Source organism: Pan paniscus, chromosome 13, assembly GCF_029289425.2.
Source record: "Pan paniscus chromosome 13, NHGRI_mPanPan1-v2.0_pri, whole genome shotgun sequence".
NCBI lineage: Eukaryota > Metazoa > Chordata > Mammalia > Primates > Hominidae > Pan > Pan paniscus.
Genome location: NC_073262.2, coordinates 103,221,567 through 103,248,621, shown reverse-complemented (window position 1 = coordinate 103,248,621; position 27,055 = coordinate 103,221,567). Strand labels below are relative to the sequence as shown.

Genomic DNA, 27,055 nt, shown 5'->3' with positions numbered 1-27,055 from the left:
CTACTAAAAACTCGAAAAGCATGCGCCAGATTAAATCTTTGTGATAGTGACAGAGATATATTTGTTTTTATTCTATTTTGATTGATAACACACTTCCTATTGGGATCTGTTCATGTGCTTTTCTTATTAATCTAAGATTAAAGAGATTCCAGGTTGAAAAAAAAGCTAGGTTTTATAAATCCTATTTTTAAAAGTTTAATCTTTTTCAACTTCACTGGCTGCTTGCTCTTTGAGTAACTTTGAGCCAATTTTCTGAATTTTTCTTAGTCAGGAAAGTGATAAAAGAACTGTAATGTATAGGGAGAGGGGCATATTTCCCTGCTCTAAACTTTGATTAAATTTGCTCTGATCTAGTTGATGATCTTTAGACTTTGAGAGCTTAATCTCTGAACACAATGTGAGGCAACTCTTTTCCACAAAGCCAGAGCTTGTATCTGATGCTGGGATTCTCTGGCAGACAATCACGAGTCTGCTGGTTGAAGTGGTGAGGGTGGGGGGAGTGGCATCTATTATATTTGCTTATTGGGGCTTTTATTTGGCTGGAAGGTAGGGGGAGTGGAGAGTAGATATTTAGCCCCTGATATTGGGCAAAGATTTATAAACAAGATATTGATGAAGTATTATGTAAATAATTTCTAATAAGTAATTCTAACTCTCCAGCAAACTTCAGGGGACAGAATATATGAAGCAAGAGCAGCATGCAACATGTAAATGAAAAGGGCCTGAGAAGGGAACAGAGTGTTTGAATTTGAAACTGGCCAGGAAAATTTGGGAGGCCTAATCACACTTCCACTCCAATTAGACTTCTACATTTTTGTCTATTTGACATGATTTTATTTTTATTTTAAAATGTAAGAAAAATTCCCAGAGACAAACTCCATGTTCCTAAGCATCAAGCAGCATGGCAGGAAGCACCCCCAACACCCAGTTCTCCTGTAGACACTGATCGTGCCCAGGTTGTTTCCTCAATTCTGCCTCAGGCCATGCCGGTCACCCAGAGAACAACAAGTTCATTATGCTGTGAAGCTAATATTGTGTCCCAGAGCACATGCAGCCTGTATGGACTGAGTCTCATCTATTTACACTGCCTCCCCAGTGTTCATTCTTTCATCATCCAGGAAATTATAAGAACCAACGGAATGCACGCAAGAGAACACCCTATCATTTCATGGAGATGAGTCTTATAGCCTTTATAAATTTTCAACTCCTTTCTAAAAATCAGGATAGAAAATGCAATTCTCCAGTTTAAGTTGCCAAAATACCTGTAGGCATCACACGACTTATCTCTTGAAAAATCTAAAAATCGTGTCTCTGACACTCACTTCATGGAACATCCTGTTGGTCCTCACCATGTGCCTGGGTGAAGGTGGGTAAAAAGTCATAGAGTGGATCCACTTTCCTGGACATCACTGGTTCCCATCCAGCATCCCCTCCCCTTTCCCTTTCCAAACAGGGCTCAGATTCGTTTCAGTTTCCTACACTCCCCTACATAGCCCACTTACTTCAGAGAAATCTGACCCCAACTCCTACCTCTAGAAATAACCAACAGCTCCTCCATTCCTCTGCCAGTCATTAATTTGGAGATGGATATGTGACCTAAGTGGCTTAATTAGGCTGGATCTCAGGATTTGTGCTTAGAATGCTGGGGCAATAGGGTTCCTCTTACTCCTTGAACATGAACAAGGAAGTCCAGGTTGTCCTGGCGGCCATCTGTGTGACCACAGGAATCGAGCTTGTATTGTGGACAGCAGAGAAGAGCAGCAAAAAGAAGCCATGTCCTTGGGGAAATTGTTAATACTGAGACTGGTTAGAGGTTAATAAAGTCCGTGTGCTTTGGAGGCCACTTTGAGCCACATTTTCCTGTTACAGTAGCCAAAAGCATTTTAACCGATATTTGTTCTGGCTCCCAACTGGCACCACCATTCCACAGAACTCATTACCTCAATTGTTAGTATCAGCGGCTCCAAGTCTTGATAGACAATCTTCACTCGCTTAGCAGCTCGCTTTGCCTGAACCTCAGAATCGGCAAGCACAGCACAGACAAGCTGACCCACACAGAACACCTACGACACAGAAAGACCTTTGTTGTCAAGGAGGGCAGGCATCAGGTCCTCTCTTTTATTCATTTCCTTCCTCCCTCCTAGTACTCGATTACAGTAGGGCTAGGGCTAGATACACACAGGTGTGACCCCTCCACATCTGTCCATGACTGTAACCACAGCTGGCCTCCTGACCCGAGGCACTGGGGGAAGTTTAGATCCTTGTGCTGTATCAAAGGAGCAGGAGTGATGCTGTCTTGAGGATAGCAGGCTTGGGCTCCAGGCCAAGCCTATGAGGCTATGTGAGGGCCAGCCTGTCCCATGGCTTGATGTTTGGCTGTCACACGACAATCAGAGCTGTTCTGAGAGAGGCAGCCTCTGCCTTCACGGACAGGGAGGACCAGGAAGTCACAGCTCATCTCAACCAGAGAGAAAAAGGGGGTGACCTGGGAAGGGGAGTCCCCTGTGATAACAGAACCCTGATGGTGAGCACATCTCTCCTCACAAACTGTCTTTTCATGAAAAGATGTCCTAGCCAAGACGTGACCAAGCAGACAGCATCCCCTTCCTGGGGGGGTTGGCAGCTAGGATTATTCGCCTGCAGGTGGGGTAGCTGGACTCAGGAGTTCACACAGGGACCAGAGCAGAAATTTAGATGGGGAAAAGAAACCTTAAGACTTGAGAAAGGTAAAAACTGTCTGGACTGGAAGAAGTCACCATCATTGCTGAGTTCTCTCTCCTACCTTATGCTGTGATTCACAATTTCAATGTAATCACTTATTTTAAAAATAGACTGAACTATTACGTCTTTTCCACAATGAACATAAAGTAGTTTTATCATCGAAAAAAAAAGCATTAAAAACATAAAATCTAGCATGAACACAAAAAAAGTGTGTTTGTTTGGGGTAGGGGCAGTGAAGGAGAGAAAAATGAAACAAGAATGGTAACGTGTTGATAACTGTTGAAGCTGGGTGATGGATCTATGGGGTTCATTGTATAATACTTTCCCATTTTTGTGTATGCTTACAATTTCTACAATGAAAAGATTTTTAAAAGCCATTAAGTGCCGTAAATGAATGTTTTAAAAAGCATTAAACCAACAAAGGCAATCATTCACAATGGCACTCCAAAGACTCCTGATTTTGCTCCTGTGACCTGGCACATAGATGTGGCCCCTGAGATGCTTATGATCTTCATAAGCACACCTCAAAGAGCAGGTACTATCATGCAGCCAAGATCAGTTTCACTTGTTTAGTAAACATTTATGCAAAGGGCTTAAATTCTCACCGTCTCTGCCAGTGCTACACAGCCCTGCTTTGGGGGAGTTTCAACCTTGAGTTCAAACTCTCAGTCATCAAGCTTTCATTTCTACAGATAATATCTTCAAGGGAGTATCTTCCAAGGAGAGCCAGAGGAAGGGACTGTTTCAAATTATGAAGCCCTTTTGGGTAAACACTGAACTGAGCAGTCCGAATTATGCAGAAAACCTGCTGATTGCTGTTCTTGCTGTAGCCAAAGTTTTAATCATTTGTAATTTTCACAAGGCAACAATGTTATCACTATACCTCTACTCATTCACCCTGCAATGTGAGAAGCAGTGTGTGGAATACACAGATGAATCAGACATGGGTCCTCACTCAAGGAATTTATACTAGGTGGAAGAAATATATAAGACATCGAAATAAACAAGCTTAACACAAGGTAGAAAGTACATAAAGGTCACTTCGTTTTCTCCTCTAGACTTTAAGCTCCATGAGAGTAGAGATCATACATATCTTGTTCAGCTATGGTGACCAGACATCATAGATGCTGACTTTTAAAAATCCCATTTAAGCCGGGCGTGGTGGCTCATGCCTGTAATCCCAGCACTTTGGGAGGCCCAGGCGGGCAGATCACCTGAGGTAAGGAGTTCGAGACCAGCCTGGCCAACATGGCAAAAATGCTCTCTACTAAAAACACAAAAATTAGCCGGGCATGGTGGTTTGTGCCTGTAATCCCAGCTACTCAGGAAGCTGAGGCAGGAGAATCGCTTGAACCCAGGAGGTGGATGTTGCAGTGAGCCAAGATCATGCCACTGCACTCCAGCCTGGGTGACAAACAGAAACTCCATTTCAAAATAAAATAAAACAAAATAAAAAATAAAAAGCCCATTTAACACATGGAAATATAAATAAATCAGAATAAATTGAGAGAGAGAGAGAGAGAGAGAGAACGAATGAACTTCTGGATTGAAGAATGAGAAAAAAGGCTTCATGGTGCAGATACCACTTGAACTTGTAGTTGAACTTTGACCACACTGAGACTGGGACAATAATAAGGGCTTCTCAGGGAAGGGATTTCCATATAAAAGTTACCATTATTCCATCTTCATTTACTCATTTATACCATTAGCAGTATGCCATCTCACTATTAGAAAATGTAAAACACCAAATAATCTTTTATATAACTAGTTAATGTCTTTACTTATACAGAAAATGAATATATTTGAATTCATTCAATATTAGAATATACTTTTATAATAAGCATTCTAAGAATACTGGAGTCTTTCATGGTGTGCCAAAGTAGATGGTATCTTTAAGAAAATATGAAGCACTGTTAACTGAGAAAGTTATTTTTCAAATAGAAAGCAAAAATGCAGTACCTTATCTGTTGCCAGAAATTTCTCAGCTTCAGTAAAAAAGCAGAAGGAGTTGACGTCACTAAGATGTTCTGCTGTCATGATGTCCACCACACCGGGCATGCTGAGAGCTTCTGACAGATCAATAGACCTAGATGATATACACAGCAGAGCTCCTTAGAGTGGCCATAGAGGCCAAGAACATGGTTAATTGGATAATAAGATATGAGAGAGGTAAGAACTGTCCAACAGTCTCTGCCAGACAATTGGGAAAAAATTCTTGGGACAACGAAGTTGTAGTAAATCCTACATTTCGATCCCGTTTCACCTCTGGTCTGCATTGGATATCACCAACAAATAGCCTATTTCTTCACACCATTACTTTTCACTAGTGTGACTTAGATGAAAAGACAATCATTTATGCCCATTGAGTAAGAATTTTACCACTTACACAATCTTAGCATGAGCTCTTGAACTAGTCACAAAAGTCAAGAAAAGTTCCTGGTCCACCAGAGGCATGTCATCACAGTAGATGGCCTCCCCCGTGGCATGCTTCACACCAGACAGATGCATGATGGGGTGGCCAACTGGGTCTTCAGGATGCTGCTTTAGGCCTATATTCTGTTTAATAAATAACCAAAATATACTTTTACATTTCTATAGAGAAAGTAGGAATTATTATTATGCACATTTCCCATAAGAAGGTAGCTATATAATTTAGACTCAAACCAGAATACTTTTGCATATGAAAAGGCACTATTGGGCTGGGCACAGTGGCTCATGCCTATAATCCCAGCACTTTGGGAGGCTAAGGTGGGCAGATCACTTGAGGTCAGGAGTTCGAGACCAGCCTGGCCAACATGGTAAAACCCCGTCTCTACTAAAAAAAACAAAACAAAACAAAATAGCCAGGTACGGTGGCACATGCCTGTAATCCCAGCTACTCAGGAGGCTGAGGCTACAGAATCGCTGGAACCTGGGAGGCGGAGGTTACAGTGAACCAAGATCACAGCACTGCACCCCGGCCTGGGAGACAGAGTGAGACTCCATCAAAAAAAAAAAAAAAAAAAGTCACTATTAATAACACCAAGACAATAAACCTACTACAGTAATTCAATAAGCCAACTGGTATGTCAATCCATGATGTTGTTCTTATTTTTCACTTTTTTTGAATGTAGACCCCAAACATCTCAAATGGAAATTCCATTTGTGTAAGTAAACAAATTTAAATCTTTCTTCTTGACAATACAAAATTATGTCCTCTTGCTAATGCTTATGTATCTCTTTAAATTTTATTATCAAAATGACTTTACTGTTTCTATATAAGCACGATACATATAATATTTTACAGAAGAGTATGATGATATCGTGACTATGTTTGTAGAAAATACTGAGGGTATTACTTCAACCAGAATAGCCTTCTTTTTTTCAATTTTGAGTGAGGAAATATAAGAAATAATTGGCAAAACTCTTAACTTAGACAATCCTGATAGAGAATGAAGCCAAAGGGACCTGCAATTGGAGTAATGATCCACTAATGTTGCTCTTTCTTAGAGCCCCATGGAGCAGAATATCTTGCTGTTGGCTCTATAAATACCTTAAATGTGTTTCATTAACCAAAGCAGACATTAATCAGCACAATGTCTGCCCTGGTGTTTCAAATATGGGAATTTATGGCTTTCCCAGTCGAGTGTGTATTGTGAAAAGAATTGAAGATATGAAGAAAGAAGGAGAGCGAGTGAAGAGACAGACATAAGGCCAGGGTGAAGGCTGTAGCTGAGGAGTGGCCTGCTAAGCCCTGGTGGGTACCCCCATCTGTAACTCACTGTGACAACATTGCACTCGGTACTGGGACTGAGGCCAGACTCCCAGAGGCTTTCTCTGGAAGACCTGGGTGTGAGGGGCATGCAGTCATGTTGGCCAGGTTGAGGTCAGAGAAAAGCTATGGACACCTCCCCTTCCCATCCTGCAGCTCACAGGATCACCTTGAGCCCTGGATCTTCCTTTGAGATGAGCCTTACAATGCCAGGCTACACATCATATGGCAGGAGGGAAGAGAGAACAAGTCGCCAACACATACTGGTTAAAAATCTTTACTGGGAGAAAAAAGAAGAAACAGGCCTATTTCCAACATAGTGTCCTTTAAGGCATCTGAGCGGGGAGAAAAGCTAAATTCTTTTGTATTTGATTACCAGAATGTGCAGTTTGAGAAAGCCTATTCAGCACATATGAACAATAAGTTAGATACTTGAATCCATCTAAAATGGTATTTCATCTCACTCTTCACTGCAGGGTTTCCTGTTTCAAAGTCCGCCCTGGTCCAGTGAAAGTGCTCCAAGGCTCTTGCTCTATGGAACTGAAGAGAAGCTGTCTGGATCCCCCTGATTAACACATTTCCTTTTCATGCAGATGTTTTGCTTTCCTTTCTAAACATTTGGATTTAATTAATCTAATCCCACAAATGGAGGAGACCTCTCGTTATAATGAGAGCTTTACTTAAGACAGCTGTGAAATGTACAGTTCTCCAGTGCCCTCTGCTGCTCCAGGAACTCGAGAAGAGTGCTCCCCACTCACTACCCAACTACTTAAGGGCCTCAAAAAAACAAAAAACCTCTGGCTGGAGATAGAGATCAGAGATTCTCCAGGCAGGTGGCAGGGCTGGAATATCAGGAGAGAACGGCAGAGTGGCATGTGTTATTTCAGAACATGTTCAACATTGATTTGAAAATAAAAAAACCATATTGTTTTCATAACATAAATGACAAGAAGTAAAATGTCAACCAAATTGTGGCTGACAACTATGCACAGGAAGTAGTGTAATTTCTACAATTAACTTGGTATAAGACATGTGTGTAGGATGCACTTATTCCTATTTTATATAAAATTTACTGTTTTGCTGCAAAATAAACACCGTTGATAAGCATTTATTGTTCTAATTTCATATTTCTTTTACTTAAATGTAAACTTCAGTTTTGTAGTTAGTATAATACAGTGCACAAAAAACAGAGTATTGACTAAGTTTTTGTTTTTTCATTTTCAGTTATTGTTGAGTCATCCTGACTTTATCAGCTAGAAAGCAGGAGACTATCGAGAAAAATAATTTAGACTTGGCCCAGGGCTCCATTAAATAAAGGTAGATATTAGGCCACGAATGTAGGGGACTAGGGAAAATGAGAGAAAAGTTTACTTATTGGGGTTCAGGCATGAGCACAGATTGGAGGCAGTCCCAACACTCCAGCTCTATTGACGTAGCTCACACTGCCCTGTCCCCATGGCAAAGGACTCCCCTCAGTTCTCCTCTTCCCCCTCTGCTTCGAGGAGCTGAGATAGTGATGAAAAGGAAAAACCAACAATGAGGTTCTACCAGGTGTGGTTTTTCATATGTTGCAGATGGTAGGAATTGACTTCCTCTGCAAAATATCCCCCAAAGTGCTGAGCTGGGATGCTGCTTGGGCTCTCAACCTGAACCACATTTGAGTGAAAAAAAATCACCCACATCTTCTTTTTAAAACCCTAAGAAGTTTTTTCATCCTGAAAAGCAAAATTCCAGATAATTCATAAGCTGAGACATTAAGGAAAGACATTCATAGGTATCTGTAATGGGTCTGGGAGTTAACTGACATAACACATTTCACTGTAACAAACAAAACACTTCATCACATTGAAAAAAGTCTTTTGAAACCATGTTGTGTGAGGCCTGCCAAAAAACTGAGGAAAAATTCCAAAAAATGTCTTTGTCCTACCGTCAAAGATATCATACTTTTTTTTTTTTTTTTGCAGTTAGTTGTGATAAATCTACTGGTGAAAGAAGCTATCCTCAATTACCTGCTTCTGCTTAGTATTTGGCTAAAGATACTATGGAAGGAAGAATGTTGTCTCCTCAAACTGGTGATCTTTTGAAGCTGTGTCAAAATATTTTCAAAGCAAATGAACTGATTTAGGGGAAAAATGCTCTTCGTGAGTGCTGACGTTGCTCTAGCAATGTGGATGTTTGTATGTGTGTGTGAAAAACCACGGGCAAAACAAAAACAAAACTCATCTATGTGGCAGACATATTGCATCTAAAACTTTGTTTTGCAATCAATGATAAACTCTCATTCAAGATCATGCACTATGTGAAGATTTTCCTTTTTCTTTGGATGATTTCAATATCCATTAATTTGTTGTTGTTTCTTTCTGAAGTTTATTCCATTGTCTAAGAAATATTAGGGTATTTATAAGCCAAAGGGTTCAACTACCATATTTGAAAAGAACACCGAGGAGATGGCAGCTGTTTTTAACTTTCAAAACAATCATTTTCAATGGAGTTTGGTGCATTTTAATTTTTAAACATATTGAACCTAAAACCTCAAGGAATACACACCAACATCAATGTTCATTACGACATACTATAAGCTTTCACAACTAAATCCAACAATAGATTCAGTGAACAAATGCTTTAAAAAGCCTTTTCATGTTCTTGACTTACTAAAACTCTCGAGGTCAAGTTTCCTGATAATAATTTCAAGGAAAAACCCACCAAACTGTATCCACTTTACCAACAGGGTGACTTCAGGCATATTTTTATGATGTGGCAGAAAATTCCATTTGAGAGTTAGGAATCCTGTTTTCTAATAGCCTTCATTACGAGAGCACAAAAAGCTCTTAGTACTTACGTTTGATTCAACTCTAAAATGTAACTCACAGAAAAATCACTAGGAGAATAGAGACTAAGGGAGTAAAATATCTTAACATTCAAGCTAAACAAATCAGCAGTTCTTTTTAAAAGCATTATTGAATTTTCATCAACCTCTAGGGGCTGTGTCTTTTCCTCTGAAAATGAAAGCAAAGCAGCCCATGGCACTGCCGCAGAGCGTGGCTTTATTGGACTCTGATGCCTGCAGTGCCCAGGGCAGAAAACACGTGACAAGGTGGCCAGCTCATGCGTGTCTGTGGTACAAGGCCACAGTGCAAAGCACGTAACCTTTAAGACCCAAATCAACATTCTTCTTTAATATTACCACTGCTAGATTTGTCTTTAGTCAAATTCTTCATTGATTTTGGAATTTTAGTTACCCCTAAAGAGGCTGTGAGTTTACCAGAAGCGGAGCTTGGACTTACAGAGCTTGAGTTTCACGGAGAGACAGTGGGAATGTCCAGGTCAAATCACTATAGCCCAGATTGTGAATTTTTAAAAACAAAAAATACCACTCACCTGGTACTTTAATGTACTGCAGTGATGTTTGGAATGAAGATCTTCTAAAGCACTTTCATACTTGTCTGCAAGGCTAGGATAGTGAACTGGATCCTGAAAAGTAGAACCATTGCAGATATTTTAAATAGTTTGAATGCACCAGAATGATTTTGGAAGTGAGGCTAGCATGAGTCTTAGCAAGCATCTCTACTCTGAAGTCTCACATGTACTAAGCACTCACCCTATTCAGAACCCCAGAAATACAAGCAGCTCCCTGACTCAAGGACATATACTCTGAAAGGTGCATACATATTTCCTCATATTATGAATAGCCAGATGAATACGGTAGGTAACTGGCTTCCACCAGCTCTATGTTTCTTATGATTCTCTCATATACTCTCCTAAATGATATGAGGACTTACAAACTGATCCAACAAGAAGATAGAAGCTAAGTAAATAAAATGGAAAGGAAGAAAATACTTAAGCCAGGAAAACATCAGAGTCAAAGTACACCATTGCAAATAAGCATAAAGGTTCCATGTTGCCTGCCAGATGTGTAGAAAGGGGGACACAGGCTGCATCCCTGCTGCTGCCCCACAGGGGAAGGATTCTGGTCCCCAGCAAGAACATTCCTCAGGACTGAGGGAAGTGAGTCGTTTGGTTCTTTACACAAGACTGAACATTGCACAGCCTAGAGCCGGATGGGGGGAAAGACTTTCAACAATACACCTGGTGGTTATTTTTTCTAATTTACATAATTTTAATAGAAAATAAAACCAGCTAGGTGTCATGGCTCATGCCTGTAATTCCAGCATTTTGGGAGGCCAAGGCAGCATGATTGCTTGAGTCCAGGAGTTCAAGACCAGCTTGAGCAACATGGTAAGACTCTGTCTCTACAAAAAAATAAAGAAATTAGCTGGGCATGGTGGTGCATGCCTATGGTCTCAGCTATTTGGGAGGCTGAGGTAGGAGGATTGCTTGAGTCCAGGAAGTTGAGGCTGCACTGAGCTATGATATCACACCACTGTATTCCAGCATGGGTGACAGAGACCCTGTCTCAAAAAAAAAATTAAACCAACAAAAGCTATTATTTTTAAAGAGAGGAGGGGTATAAGACTACAAGGCAAAAGCTTTAAATTACATCGCTTGAGTCACCCAGAAATTATATTAGTTTGCTACTAATTGGAGGAGTCTATAATTGGTTACCTGGTGACAATATGTCACTTATCTATGATTTCAAATTTTCATTCTTAATAATGTGATACTACCCTTCTGGTTCCTAGTTGCTCCCACCTACACTGAGAAGATACCCTCAAAAGCAAGGATAAGAGACTTTGTGTCTCCTATTTAAAGTGAACATACTAACTTCTATACCACAGGAAGACTGTTCTTGGCTTCTAGTCTGTTTTGGTCAGCTGGTTATAGCATGGGGTTTGTGAGGCCAATGAGGCTCAAGTCTCCTTTGGGTCTAATGGATTTATTCAGATAATTTTTTTAGTTGTGTCCTCCCCAGCCAAGAATCTTGTAGCTTTAATTGTTTGCCCTAAGAGAGACCAGGCAAAAGAATGCATGGATTGTCACTACTATTGCCATGACTACTACTACAGATTTCCTCTGAAGCACTAGGGACCATATGAAGCCCTTTTCCTACAATGACGCATTTCACAGTCATCTTGTGCAGTGGCTGCCATCATGGCCACCTTACGGGCTAGGGAAATGAAGCTGAATCTGGAAAAGAACACCAAACACATGAAGTCAACCTCAACGTGAAGGTAACAGCTCAAGAGGAAGAAATGCCCTACAGAGGGAAAACATACTCAAATCATTAGCAAGTTTTCTGAACATGATCTGGAAAAACTACCAGTCAGAAACCAAATAATTGAGTGGTGTTAAATACAAGCTTGCTCAACTCTTGGCTCTACTTTCAATTCTTCCCTAAACTCATACCCACCCACAGACAGGCTGAGGGATGCTCAGCAAGTGCGTGTGTTTCTAATGTGGATTGTCTTTTTTATTCTACAGCTATTTGGTAGGGAGTCATTGCCTCTACTTTTGGTGTCATGATAGCTCCCAGTACTGGGGAAGTTAATGTGTAAACAGTTGTTTACCATCTTTTTCAAAATCTGTGACACTTCCAGGTAGAACTTGAAGAGGAAGCTGATGATAAGAGTCCTCTTGAACTCCACTTTCCCACCTGGTGCCGAGCCCAAAAGGGAGACTTCATTCAGAATAAGCCTGCAGGCTGTATCCAGCATCTCTTCGTTCCAGTGCCTGGAAAGTCCAAAGAGAAGACTCCTAGCCTGACAGGGTTTATTACCCCATATCTTCATCTAATGGGTAAGACAAATAGCCATAGTTTAATACAGGAAATAAGAGTACAAGCTCTGGATCAGGCAGCCCGAGTTCAAATTGGCCCACCATTCTCAAGGTCGCTAGCCTGGGTCTCGCCATGTCCTCACCTGTAAAAGGGGAATATTAGAACCCAACTCACAGAATGATCTAGAGAAATAAATGACAACTCATATAAAGTCCATAGTCCAGGAGTAACTGACCCTCATATCACTAGGACATTTATTGCATGCCAAGATCTGCTTTTAGCACCTTATATGTATTCACTCATTTAATCCTCTCAACTGCCCTGTGAGGTAGGTATGATCACCCATCTTTGACAGCTAGGGAACCAAAGTACCAATATAATTAAGTAAGCTGACTGAGAGCATGGAGGAGTTAACAGAGGGTAAACTGAGATTTTGGCCAGTCTGCCTTTCTCAAGTTTTAAAGCTCATGCTTTTAATCACTATGCTTTGTTATGGCAGCTGATACCAAGTAATGCTCAAGAAATATTAGCTATTAGTATCATCTTTAGATATAGGAAGTCAGGTAAGCAAATGCCTTTAACAATTTATTATAGAACAAACTCACATAATTGGTTTTTCATCATGGCAAATTATTCTCCCAAAATAAAGAATACAAATTTGCACTGTTGGGGGAGGGCTTCTCTGTCTGTCTGTCTCTCTCTCACACACACACACACACACACACACACACGCACACAGAGTATATAATTCCCACTTCAGAATTCACTAACATCAAGACATATGGAAATAATAACAAAATCTTACTGTAATTCCCAGCCATTAAATAGAAAGGTATGGAACACTTTTCTTCTTGTAATCACATCTCACCACAAAAAGGGCTCCTCTAATACTTGGAGTCTAAGGACAAGTATTAGAGGAGCCCTTACCTCTAATCCTTACCTTCCAATGAGTTTCTGGCAGGAATTCTTGGCACAGATGGTGGCTGGACCAACGCCTCCATATGAGATGCATAACTCTCTAATAATGCCATCCCCTTCTCCCAAAAAGACTCTCATTCCTGAATTGACTATCGCTAGCGCATTCTCCTGTCGCTGGGCTTGTCGGAAGGCTGACACAAATTCCCACTGAAAGAAACAGTTAAGTGGCATATGTAGAAACACTGAGCATCACCTATGCACTGGGCAGTCTGTGTGTCTTGAGTATCACCTACACACCGGGCAGTCTGTGTGTGTTGAGTGTCACCTACACACCAGGTAGTGTGTGTGTGTTGAGCATCACCTACGCGCTGGACGGTATGTGTATGTTGAGTATCACATTGATATCAGATATGCAGCCCCCAGCATCTCCAGAAAATCATTCTCTGTTGTTGAGGCCACCCAGTGTGTGGCTCTTTGTTATGATAGCCCTAGCAAACTAATACATCCTCTGAGGCAGGCTTGATTATTCCCATTTTACAGATGAGGAATCCAAGGTGCAGAAGGATTCAGTAATTAGTTCAGGCCTTGAAACCAGGATTCAAACCTGACTCTATCTCATGCAAAGCCTCATGTTCTTTCCACTAAGTTCTATTGCAAATGTATTTTTAGGCTTTTTTCAAAACCCAAGATATAGGTAGAGGCATACTCTTCATGTCATATTTAGGGAGAAAGGCTTATGGGACAAAAACCTTTTAGAAAGTTACTTTAGAGCTTGGGGTAGGGGGAGAAAGAGCACGAATGGCAGAGATAAGGCTGGGAGTGGTGGCTCACACCTGTAATCCCAGTACTTTGGGAGGCCGAGGCAGGTGAATCACCTGAGGTCAGGAACTCCAGACCAGCTTGGCCAACTTGGCGAAACCCCGTCTCTACTAAAAATGCAAAAATTAGCTGGGCATGGTGGTGCGCACCTGTAATCCCAGCTACTCGGGAGGCTGAGGCAGGAGGATCGCTTGAACCTGGGAGGCAGAGATTGCAGTGAGCCAAGATCATGCTACTGCACTCCAGTGTGGGCAAAAGAGCGAGACTCGATCTCAAAAAAAAAAAAAAATCTCCTAATTCGAGGAATGATAGGGGCATGCGTAATATAAGGAAAAGGCAACTATTCACAAGTCTTAAAATAATGACCTCATACCACTTCCTGAAGTTGAGCCTTTATCTCCCACATAAACACTTAACCTTTTTTCTTATTCCACCATATGCTGGAATAAACAAGCCATAGCATCACAGGTGGAACTGGGAAATTGACAGTGGGATGTTCTCACCTTCCTTGAGTAGGGGATGTTCACTGAGACCAAGATTTCTTGAGGCTTAAGATCTGCATTAGGGCACTTGCTGAGGAATTGCTCATTTAAAGGAATCTGTCGTTTTCCTTCTGTGGAAAGAAATGACACTTTCCCTGGGATCTGTTTGGTCTGTTAAATAACCTTCCAAAACTTGGGAAGTAATTCCACCAAATACCTGAGGAAACCAGTTGTTCAGGGAAACAGGTGCTCTTCCTATGCTTAGCAAATCTTTTACCCTATAATGCGTCTTGCAATGTTTCTTCTAGTCTAGGCCCCATCTCTTTTTGTTTTCCTTGCTTTCTCATCGATAAAAACATCGACTGGGCGCGGTGGTTCACACCTGTAATCCTAGTGTTTTGGGAGGCCAAGGCAGGTGGATCATTTGAGGTCAGGAGTTTGAGACTGGCCTGGCCAACATGGTGAAACCCCTCTCTGCTAAAAATACAAAAAAATTAGCTGGGCATGGTTATGCGCACCTGTAGTCCCAGCTACTCAGGAAGCTGAGGCAGGAAAATCACTTGAACCCGGGAGGGAGAGGTTGCAGTGAGCTGAGATCATGCCACTGCACTCCAGCCTGGATGACAAAGTGAGACTCCATCTAAAAAATTTTTTTTAAAATAAAAAATAGATTTAAAAAATAGATGAAAAGATCTCACAGAGTAGCCCAGAGTTTCAGGTAGAATAGAACCTTAGCAGTCCTCTTCCTGACAACACAATTCACTTAAAACTTTACAAGTAGGGAGTAAATATTAATATCTCTTTTGATATTCTGATCAAGTCAGCCAACAAATATTTATTGTTTATAAGCAGGAACCCCACTAGATACAGTCATGAATAAGAAATTATCTTTAATAAATTTGTATACTAGTGAGGTGTTATCTTACTTTTTTATATCTTGTTCCAACACCTGAAGAATTTTAGTTCTTTAATTAATATATAAGGAAGAGGAACAGTTTAAAACTATAACAAAATACTGAAAGCTAAGAAGCTTTTGATGTCTATATTCACATCACAAAACCTGTTTCTCATAGTATGACTTTTAAGGGGATGTTACTCAAATTGAAAACCCTGAATGCAAATCTTCCTCTTTAAGATAGTTTTGTGACCAAGCACCGTGGCTCATGCCTGTAATCCCAACACTTTGGGAGGCAGAGGCGGGTGGATCACTCGAGGTCAGGAGTTCGAGACCAGCCTGGCCAACATAGTGAAACCACATCTCTATTAAAAATACAAAAATTAGCTGGGCATGGTGGCACATGCCTGCAGTCCCAGCTACTCAGGAGGCCGAGGCAGGAGAATCGCTTGAACCCAGGAGGTAGAGGTTGCAGTGAGCTGAGATCGTGCCACTGCACTCCAGACTGGGTGACAGAGCGAGACTCCATTTCAAAAAAAAAAAACAAAAAAAAAACATAGTTTTATGGTTTAAATGATATGAAGAGTGAGTATTTAACAATGCAGATGATAGAAAACTAGTCCATATTTTTTAACGAAAAAAAAATACCCCACAAACTTACAGAGGACCAATTAGAACTTCCTAATAATTTTCAAGCAAGTTGGAAGAAGCAATAAATTAGATGTTGCGGACTTAGTTTTAATAACAAAAATCAAGTAAATAAATATAGAATGAGGCCCAATCATTTTTCACCTGAAAAAGACCTGTACGTTTCCATCAATGATAAATTAAGTGTGAGCTCAAAGCACGATGTGGGTGCCACAACACTCCTGTACCACCTGGAGAATGTCTTCAACAAAGGGACCCAATAGTTCTCAATAGCATGTAGTTCCCAGCAATAATCAGATCACATCTGGACATTAACCAACACAAACATGTCCAGTGCAGGGTGACCAGTATGAGGAAAAACAAACAAACAAACAAACAAAAAACCAGAAAGACACAGGGGAAGAAAGCCTCTGCTATTAAGACAAGACTCACAAAATTTCCAGTATCCAGAAAAGCAGAGAAATTTATTGATATTATAGGGAAAAGTCATCTTCAAGACTGGATTTCCTGCCTCCCCAGAGAGAAAAAGGGGTAGAGAAACAGCTTAATAATCTCCAAGTAGGGGCTGTCACTTACCTTTTGATAGCAAGTTGAGGGTACAGTTACCCACAGCCAGGATGGGATTCAGATCTGAATCTGGATGCCTGCTAATGATGTGTCCCCCTAAAGACTTTTTAAAATAATGAGTTATTTTCATTTATGTAATCACAAAAAAGCAAGTGCTAAAATAAGGATTAAGCAAGGCTTTGGAGAACTATTTTTTTTTGTCTGTTCCAAAAGAATGAAAATGTCATGATTCATCAGGGAGAGTCACCCAAGGGATGCATACCAGAGTTTACTGTCATCAGATACATACAGCCATGTTCCTGATCTGGGACCCAGCCAGAGTTCCCAAATGCTTCAGGAGAGCATGGTACATCTGTGTCTTCTCCTCTGGAAGCTTCTGGACTACATCAGCCAAAATGTCCTTCACCTGGGCTAGGCTGAGACCAGCACCAAGGGTGAGTCCTGAAATGAAGTCATTTGTAAATAACACAGTGTGATCACTGCTGACCTGAAAATGTCCATTAGACCAAAGCTACAGACATAGAATCTTTATATTGGATACATGCTGCCCTGCTTATTAGTGATGGTGGTGATGGTCAGTGATAGTGGTGATGGTGATGAAGGTAATGGTAGTAATGAAGGTGGTGGTGAGGCGATGGTGGTAGGGATAGCAGTAAGGGGGTGGTGTGGTGGTGGTGATGAAGGTGGGGGTAATAGTAGAGGCGATGGCAGTGATGTAAGTGGTGGTGATGGAGGTAATGAAGGCTGAATTCTTTGAACACTCACTCTATCGAGTATTATGTTGAATGCTTTAGATAATCTTAAATCTGAACATACCTATGAGATATTAATAGCCCCATTTCACAGATGAAGAAACTGAGAGTTAAGTAACTTGCCTAAGATCTGACAGCTAATATATGCCATTGTCAAGAGTTAGATTTCAGAGGCTGTACTGCAAACCCACATTTCTATTGCTTCTTATCATTGCCATTAAATCAATTTCCTCTACAGGAGTAGAAAAACCAGTCTGTAAGCTGTTGAATACATAAACTCGCTACTGTGGTTTTAAAGAGCAAAGACTGTGTTATATTCATCTTTATCTTCTGTCCAGCACTTAGCACTGTATCCTTCATTGAATAGTTGTCATTTGTCACATTTCTCTGATATTGCAGACAGAAGAAGTTCTTCAGTAAAAACTGAACTATTTAGACAATTAGTATTTAGATTAACTTTAGAGAATTCTTCCCTCAGTCTTCCTCCAGAATGTTATCATTCTTTTTTTTATGCTTTCTGCCCCCATTTTCTTTTTCTTTTATTTTACTTTAAGTTCTAGGATACATGTGCAGAATATGCAGGTTTGTTACACAGGTATACATGTGCTATGGTGGTTTGCTGCACCTATCAACCTGTCATCTAGGTTTTAAGCCTTGCATGCATTAGGTATTTGTCCTAATGCTCTCCCTTCCCTTGCTCCCCACCCGCCAACAGGCCCCGGTATGTGTTGTTCCCCTCCCTGTGTCCATGTGTTCTCATTGTTCAACTCCCACTTATGAGTAAGAGCATGTGGTGTTTGGTTTTCTGCTCCTGTGTTAGTTTGCTGAGAATGATGGCTTCCAGCTTCACCCATGTCCCTGCAAAGGACATGATCTCATTCTTTTTTATGGCTGCATAGTATTCCACGGTGTGTATCTGTCACAGTTTCTTTATCCAGTCTATCATTGATGTGCATTTGGGTTGGTTCCAAGTCTTTGCTATTGTAAATAGTGCTGCAATATACCTAAGTGTGCATGTGTCATTATAGTGGAATGATTTATAATCCTTTGGGTATATACTCAGTAATGGGATTACTGGGTCAAATGGTATTTCTGGTTCTAGATCCCTGAGGAATCACCACATTGTCTTCCACAATGGTTGAATTAATTTACACCCCTACCAACAGTGTAAAAGCATTACTATTTCTCCACAGCCTTGCCAGCATTTATTGTTTCCTGACTTTTTAATAATCACCATTCTGACTGGCATGAGATGGTATCTCAGTGTGGTTTTGATTTGCATTTCCCTAATGATCAGTGATGATGAGCAGCATATCAAAAAGCTTATCCACCACGATCAAGTTGGCTTCATCCCAGGGATGCAAGGCTGGTTCAATATATGCAAATCAATAAATGTAATCCCTTACATAAACAGAACCAGTGACAAAAACCACATGATTATCTCTATAGATGCAGAAAAGGCCTTTGATAAAATTCAACATCTCCTCATGTTAAAAACTTTCAATAAACTAGGTATTGATGGACCATATCTCAAAATAATAAGAGCTATTTGTGACAAACCTATAGCCAATATCATACTGAATGGGAAAAAGCTGGAAGGATTCCCTTTGAAAACTGGCACAAGATAAGGATGCCCTCTCTCACCACTCCTGTTCAACGTAGTATTGGAAGTTACGGCCAGTGCAATCAGGCAAGAGAAAGAAATAAAGGTATTCAAATAGGAAGACAGGGAGTCAAATTGCCTCTGTTTGCATATGACATGATTGTGTACTTAGAAAACCCCATCATCTCAGCCCAAAAACTCTTTAAGCTGATATGCAAATTCAGCAAAGTCTCAGGATACAAAATCAATGTGCAAAAATCACAAGCATTCCAATACACCAACAATAGACAAGCAGAGAGCCAAATCATGAATGAACTCCCATTCACAATTGCTACAAAGAGAAGAAAATACCTAGGAATACAATTTACAAGGGATGTTAAGGACCTCTTCAGGAAGAACTACCAACCACTGCTTAAGGAAATAAGAGAGGACACAAACAAATGGAGAAACATTCCATGCTCATGGATAGGAAGAATCAATACCATGAAAATGGCCATACTGCCCAAAGTAATTTACAGATTCAATGCTATCCCCATCAAGCTACCATTGACTTTCTTCACAGAATTGGAAAAAACTACTTTAAATTTCATATGGAACCAAAAAGAGCCTGTATAGCCAAGACAATCCTAAGCAAAAAGAACAAAGCTGGAGGCATCACACTATCTGACTTCAAACTATACTACAAGACTACAGTAACCAAAACAGCATGGTACTGGCACCAAAACAGATATATAGATCAATGGAACAGAACAGAGACCTTAGAAATAAAACCACACATCCACAACCATCTGATCTTTGACAAACTTGACAAAAACAAGCAATGGGGAAAGAGTTCCCTATTTAATAAATGGTGCTGGGAAAACTGGCTAGCCATATGCAGAAAACTGAAATTGGACCCCTTCCTTACACCTTATACAAAAATTAACTCAAGATGGATTGAAGACTTAAATGTAAAACCCAAAACCATAAATACCCTAAAAGAAAACCTAGGCAATACCATTCAGGACATAGGCATGGGCAAAGACTTCATGACTAAAACACTAAAAGCAATTGCAGCAAAAGCCAAAATTGACAAATGGGATCTAATTAAACTAAAGAGTTTATGCCTAGCAAAAGAAACTAGCATCAGAGTGAACAGGCAACCTACAGAATGCGAGAAAAGTTTTGTAATCTACCCATTGACAAAGGTCTAATATCTGGAATCTGCAAGGAACTTAAATAAATTTGTAAGGAAAAAACAACCCCATCAAAAAGTGGGCAAAGGATATGAACAGACACTCCTCAAAAGAAGACATTTATGTGGCCAACAAACATATCATTCTTATAAGAAGAGAATCTCTGTGTGTATTATAATTAGGAATCATTCTTTTTCTGCTTGTCTGCTGGGCAATGTAAATAAATTGATTAATGCATCTTAACTAAGAAAACAGGGACTTGAGAACTCACCATTATATGCATGGTTTACAACACTCAGTTCTTCAATTCTATCAGGAGAAATTATAACTGGGTGAAAGACGCCTTTAAATTTCACTTCAGGCCCTAAAGGATCAAAAAAAAAAAATCAATAAGACTAGAATAAAGTAACTAACTGCCTTTTAAATTTGAAATTATTATTAAACTAATATCTTTAAATATCTAAAAATTATGTATCTTTCTATTCATCTGTTTATTGCCAAATCACATACAGAGAGAATGGCTGGATAGATTTTCATCAAACTTGGAAGACTCTGGAATTGTCAACCTTGAAACTTGGGCCATATGGCATATTCAAAATTCTCTCTGGGAAGACTCTAGGGGCTGCTCCTCAAGCTGAGCATACACTGGATGCAACAGGAAGACCCTGTAGCGGTTGTTTAAGTAAAACATATACCTACTGAGACACCCTGAGAGAGGAAACAAAGAGCAATTTGAAATTTGAGGCCCAGATTAGTCCCTAAAAGGAAAGACAGGACAGCTGTCACTGGAGCTCCTGCTGCTGGTTTGCTATGGAGCAAGCCCCTTCGGTGCAACTCTTGACACTGCTCCAATAAGAGGCAAGAGGAATCTACTTAATAACAGTTAGAAAGTCTCTTGAGCAATGCTCAGGAAGTCTGGCTCAAATGATTAAAAATGCTATTTCAGACTGCTTTTCCTGAGAACACATGTATATGAAGTTTCCCCAGCCCACCCCGGCCCCATCCCAAGCCCTTTTTCTCAATTTCCCTATAAAAAATCCCTGGGGTTCTACATACCCACAGAGGTGTTTCCCATGATAACAGGAGCCTGGGGATACTTGAATTTAAATTCCAGCAGTTCCTTCAGGGTCACGGGGGAAAACCACATCATTCTCTCACTGCCAAACACCCTGGTCCTTTGCGGCTGTTTCTCGGCCATTATCTATTGAAAAAGCAATAGGGATTCAAGGTACCCAATGATGCCATCTCCACCTGTTTCCACTCAATCATTAGTACTGTAGATACAGAAGGAGAAAATACATATCTTCTAAAAAATAAAGTACAAAGTGACCTAAAAGTAGAGCTTTACAAGGAATTAGAATTCAGAATAAAAGTACGATGGTTCTTTACTCCTGGGAACTGCTTGGTCTGTCTCCCTTTGGTGCTCTTGTCTCAAAGAACATCATTTTAATGTTAGCAAATATAGTAACATGCTGAATCTTGTTAAATCATTCTATGGAGGAATAAACTTCAGCAAAAGTGAAAGTAGGAAACATGTCTATACCTACAAACACTGTGATTTCACGATTTTATAGATGCTATCTGCTGCTTCTTACAGTCAACTCAGCTGTCCCCCATGGGGACCCCACCCCCATTCCTCCTCCTCTTCCTTAGTCCATACTCTTTAGACCTTGAGCTAAGGATGACAGAGAGGCCTTACCTATTTGCCAATCAGCTTTTGAGAGAACCCATAAACAAATACCCTTCCTGATATTTCACCATGAATTCTTCTAGGATGAGCTCAACATTGCTTTACTCACCATTAGCTCAGGAGGAAATATCAGTTCCTGGGTTGGATCCAATGGCAGAAACTCCTCTTCTGCGAAGAGTTTTGGACTTGTCTAAAAAGAGAACGTATCAGAAATTACTGTTATCGAGCAACTTTAAAATCCTTTGTGGAATAAGGTCAAAAGATATAGACACACGGTCAGATACAGCAAACCGACAAAAAAGTCCACTGGCCAGCCACAATCCCCGCGCTCCAAACCAAGGGCTCTAACACAAACCTCGTCATCAGCAACTCAGTGCTGATGCCAATGGGCCTCTGGAGGCCTCAACTCCCTGTACCTTCTCTTTGGAGTCTGGGGACAGTAGAAGAGGAGGCAGCAACTGCAGACACAGCTGGAACAAGAACGGCTCCCTGAACCTCTCCTGTCTCTACTTGTTCTACCTGTTCTTTTATTTTCATGACATCTCCACTTTACTTCTGGCCCTTGAAAAATAACTTGAAAAAATGCTTTTAAAAGCTAAGAGACACTAAGGAACCAATGTGTTTTCCCTCCTGTAGATAACTGTATTTAAATGGGAATAATATCTGGAATGAGGACAAAGTTGCTGCGATATAATTTTTTTTATAGAGAGATGTAGTGAGAATGGGAGAAGGCACATGTTGACATACCTCAAGTTAGTCAACTTGGGTAGCCATTTGTTCTTCCTAAGAGTATGTTGGCTCTTGTTCATGTCCTGAGAAAGCCTTATAAAAGCTTTATATTTCACTGACCTTACTTCCTTCCTCAAATTCTGGCAATCCATTGATTCCTTGATCCAAACAGCAAACCCCATTTTCTTTACTTTGACAGCAGCCCGAAGTCTAGTGGACAAAAAACAAATCACTAGGAATTTATTGCTGATTCTACGAACTAGTAAATAAAGCAGGTGAATACCAGTTGAAACATAATGCTGAATCAATATCGTTAGATGCCATGAAAGAGAGCCATTTGTACTTAAACATATCCAAACCAACATAAATGAAAAACCTGAGCTTATAGGAAATTTTGAATAGCAGTGATTACTAAATAAGTTAAAAGACATAAAGATCTTATAACTAAGCATGGCACATAGCATTAAATAGTAAATATTAATAATGATTAACTGTTAATATTGTTAGTATTTTAAATATTAATAATAAATATTAACAGGTATTGTTATTGTCATCACTATTCTTATCTATGATATACTGAATTCATTGTTTAACTTCCAGAGGGCAATCTTATATCCTTCATTTCAACTTTGTTTGTTCATTTATTCATTCAACAAATATTGAGTAGCCACTCAATGACTATATGGTGACTGGACCCGGAGATATACAGCCTCTACTGTGAAGCAGCCCACGGTCTGGTGAAGACATGGGATAGCAAATGATCAGTTGCACCACATTGTGACCAAAGCTGTGACGGGACATGTGTATGCCCATCACATGTTTGCAGAGGGCTATAGGAACACCAGGCCAGGGTACCTGACCAGGCAAAGAGGTCAGGAAAGACCTCTTGGAAGCAATGACACACAGCCAGTGTCAAAATGCTCAGGTGTTCATTATGCGACCACCAAGGCAAGCTCAATGAATGAGGTTAAGTGCCCTGCTCAAGATCAAATAACAAACAGCAGCTAGAAACCTGGAGATAAGAAGTAGCCATGTATTAGTAAGATGGCTGCCCCCCTAATTACTGACAACCGTTACCATTTCGTTTCACTGGGGAAAACATACTCAAACATGTGGTCCTTTCCACTTACTTTACAGAAAGTCTTGCATGCATCAATTATGGGCCTGTATCCAGTGCAACGGCACAGGTTACCTGAAGGAGAAAAACCCAGCTCTGTTAGCCAAGTGACCCAGATAGAGGCACAGTCTACCAAGAGTGTGATGGAAATGAGGACCCTATCATAGAGGAAAGATCTGTTTGACATTTTAGTCCACCTAATCTACAAAGTCAGATCTTTTCAACAGCAACTTGGGATATTTCATTAAGAATCTTGAGGCAGATTTTAAAAGCTCAGGTATTTGTACTTTCTCCTGTAAAGTTATGCCTTCTGCTTGTGACAGGTGCTCAAACAACACAATAATTTCAAGCCAAAAACTTGCTCTACAGTCACATTCAAGAGCTAAGCCTTATTTTTAAAACAACTTATTTTTATTTTTGAGACAGGGTTTCATTCTGTCGCCCAGGCTGCAGGTGCGGTGGTGCAGTCTCAGCTCATTGCAACTTCCACCTTCTGGGTTCAAGCAATTCTCCTGCCTCAGCCCCCCGAGTAGCTGGGACTACAGGTGTGCACCACCAGGTCAGGCTAGTTTTTGTATTTTTAGTACAGACAGGGTTTCACCATGTTGGCCAGTCTGGTCTCAAAATTCCTGACCTCAGGTGATCCACCCACCTCGGCCTCCCTAAATGTTGGGATTACAGGCGTGAGCCACTGTGTTCAGCCAACCTAATTTTTTTTTTTAAAAGTAAAATCCATTTTATTGAGCTGTTATTGACATACAAAAAGCTGTACAACTTGGTGAATTTGGAGATAAGTCTTACACCCATGAAACCATCACCACAGTCAATGTTATAAACATATCTATTACCTCTAAGTTCCCTCTCACCATTTATTTATTCATTTATTTTGTGATTACTATAACATCTGCCCTTTCAGCAAATGTTTGAGTACACAATACAGTGTTAACTATAAGCATTATGCTATACAGTATCTCTAGGACTTACTCCTTTTGCATAACTGAAACTTTTTACCTTTGACGAATACATCTTTGTTTTCCCGTTCCCCAGGCCCTGGTAATCACCATTCTATTCTCTACTTCTATGAGTTTGACTACTTTAGATTCCTCATATAAGTGGGCTCATGTAGTATTTGTTCTTCTGTGCCTGGCTTATTTTACTCAGCATAATGTCCTCCAGGTTCATTTATGTTGTTGCAAAGGTAGTTATTAAACTGTGAAAGCAGTCGGGCACATTATTTATTTATAATAAATCATCAGGCCAGCGTTTCTCTCTCAGTGTGGTCCGGTGTTCCTCCTCCACCCCTAAATCTGAAGTCTTATTTAAAAAACAATATTACTGAGTCAAACTCTCTAGGGGTGGGTCCCAGGAATCTTCATTACCCACAAATTCCCATGTATGACCTAAGTACCCTGAAATCTGAGAACCCCTTATCACTTGTTTACATCATAAACAGCCATGAAATCAAATTCATGATAAGATCTAAAGGAAATCAGGCAGAAGACAGTTTATGAGCGATGTCTCTCCTTTCTACATCCATTTGTTCTGGTTTTCCTTGGAACATTTTTGCAGAGTAAGTGTACATATGAGCTTTAGGCTCATGTTCTCTAGCAGAGAAATGAGGTCTTCGGGAGGCCTGAGACAAAGACAAATGGAGCCATGGAGAAGTTCACCAGAAACAGAACTTGAGAGGGTATCACTTAAAAAAACGTGTTTAGAATCTTGTTGATGAGGATGTCCCCCCACCACATACACACTGAGCTCCTGAACTTGACAAAAACGCTCTAGGGTGGATAGACAGTTCTTTGCAATAAGTATCAAGTATCACCATAAGATCTCAGTCTCTGACTTTATGCTGTAACCATCGCAGCCCTCTGATGTTGAATATGGTCCTGAAAGCACCCACCACCCAGTAGGGAGGGTGGTGAGGGAGCAGCATGTGGAGATAACAGGACTCTTCCCAAGGGCTGATGAATAACTGGCTTTCTAATGATTATAAAAACAAAAGAGACTTCAGAAATACATCAGCCAAATGCAATGTGTGGGTTGGTTTGAATCCTGATTTGAACAAACCGATTCTTCCACTTATTGGGGGTGTAACTTTGAACAAATCACTCTCCCCAAACCTCAGTTTCTCCATTTATGAAATGGGGATAACAATAGTACCTATCTTATAAATTTTTTGTGAGGATCAAATGAGATAATCTTCAAATAGTATTTAATACTATTAAATGTGTGTGGCACATGAAAGGTATCCAATATTAGCTGTTATCATTATCATCATCATCGTTTAAAAGTAAAAGCATGAGGGGAGGCTGAGGCACAAGAATTGCTTGAACCTGGGAGGCAGAGATTACAGTGGGGCCAAGATTGCGCCACCGCCCTCCAGCCCGGGCAACAGAGTGAGACTCCGTCTCAAAAAATAAATAAATTAATTAAAAAATAAAAGCATGCATATATAACCTACCACCAAGGGCATCAGTTAACTGATCCAGAGTGGGCTCTGGGTGGTTCCTGAGCAGCGTGTAGATGGACATCACCATCCCAGGTGTGCAGAAGCCACACTGGGTGCCATGACACTTGGCAATCCTCTCCTGGAAGCACAGAAAGGTTAGAAATGCAGAATTTGGGGCCCCATCCCGGGCCTAATGAATTAGAGCCTGCATTCTAGCAAGATCCCCAGGTGATTTGTCTGCATGTTAAGATTGCAGCAGAGGCCCCTGAGAGCCCTTCTCATCCCAGGCACCTCCCTCCCCAGGGCTGGGTTGTTGTGAGGTTGGGCCTTATCTGCTTTTGAGCTTCACTTAAGGCAGTGGTTACCACTCTTGAGAATCACCCGGAGAGTGTTAAGATTTCAAGCCCCACGCAGCACCACAAACCAACTGACAGAGTCTCTGGGAATGGGGCACGGGCATACATCTTTTAAAGATTCCCACATGGTTGGTTTCAACGTGCAGTTGTGGTTGTGAATTACTGAGATAAAAGAAATCCTTCAGAGAAATAAACCAAATTACACTCAAGTTGAGAAGTGGAAAATAAATAAATAAATAAAAAATAAAATGCTTTTGTTTCTTTTATACCTTTCCCTCCCCCTAGCATTTTTGCTTTGGAGTCTAACTTCTAAGGTTCAAGTCGATTTTGGAAGCTGTCTTCTGGCAACATTGTAACAATGGGAGTTCCGCATCAATGAAGAAATGAAAGGGTATTGTATGCCTGTGTATGACCAGGTCTCACATGGGCATCCAGGCAGAATTCTCTCCCTCTAGTTAATGATATGTCATAATGATCCAGGCAAAATTCTCTCCCTCTGGGTAATGATCTTTCAAATAAACAGAATCCAAGATTCCTTCAAATCTAGCAAATTTGAACTTGGGTCATTTTCTATGTTGCTCCTATCTTTTCCTTCTATCTTTTCTCATATTTGATCTTCATTAACTTCAATAAAAATGAGGAAAAGTGGCTTTTTTTCTTTTTCTTTTTTTTGAGACAGAGTCTTGCTCTGTTGCCAGGCTGGAGT

The 27,055-nt window shown here is 40.5% G+C and overlaps 1 protein-coding gene across 1 annotated transcript in view; it reads right to left on the bottom strand.

Moving 5' to 3' along the window:
- The window catches only part of AOX1 (aldehyde oxidase 1), an 85,548-nt gene that overhangs the window by 45,540 nt on the left and 12,953 nt on the right, over positions 1–27,055 (bottom strand). Inside the window, exons 5-19 of the mRNA XM_003820713.4 lie at positions 26,006–26,132; positions 23,555–23,616; positions 22,545–22,634; positions 21,805–21,885; positions 21,062–21,206; positions 20,277–20,369; positions 16,765–16,916; positions 16,485–16,578; positions 14,387–14,496; positions 13,087–13,271; positions 11,938–12,100; positions 9,851–9,943; positions 5,108–5,277; positions 4,681–4,807; positions 1,941–2,063 (exon numbers count right to left, since the gene is read on the bottom strand). Coding sequence (XP_003820761.2) covers positions 1,941–2,063; positions 4,681–4,807; positions 5,108–5,277; positions 9,851–9,943; positions 11,938–12,100; positions 13,087–13,271; positions 14,387–14,496; positions 16,485–16,578; positions 16,765–16,916; positions 20,277–20,369; positions 21,062–21,206; positions 21,805–21,885; positions 22,545–22,634; positions 23,555–23,616; positions 26,006–26,132 — 1,815 coding nt within the window. The remainder of the gene's footprint in view (positions 1–1,940; positions 2,064–4,680; positions 4,808–5,107; positions 5,278–9,850; positions 9,944–11,937; positions 12,101–13,086; positions 13,272–14,386; positions 14,497–16,484; positions 16,579–16,764; positions 16,917–20,276; positions 20,370–21,061; positions 21,207–21,804; positions 21,886–22,544; positions 22,635–23,554; positions 23,617–26,005; positions 26,133–27,055) is intronic.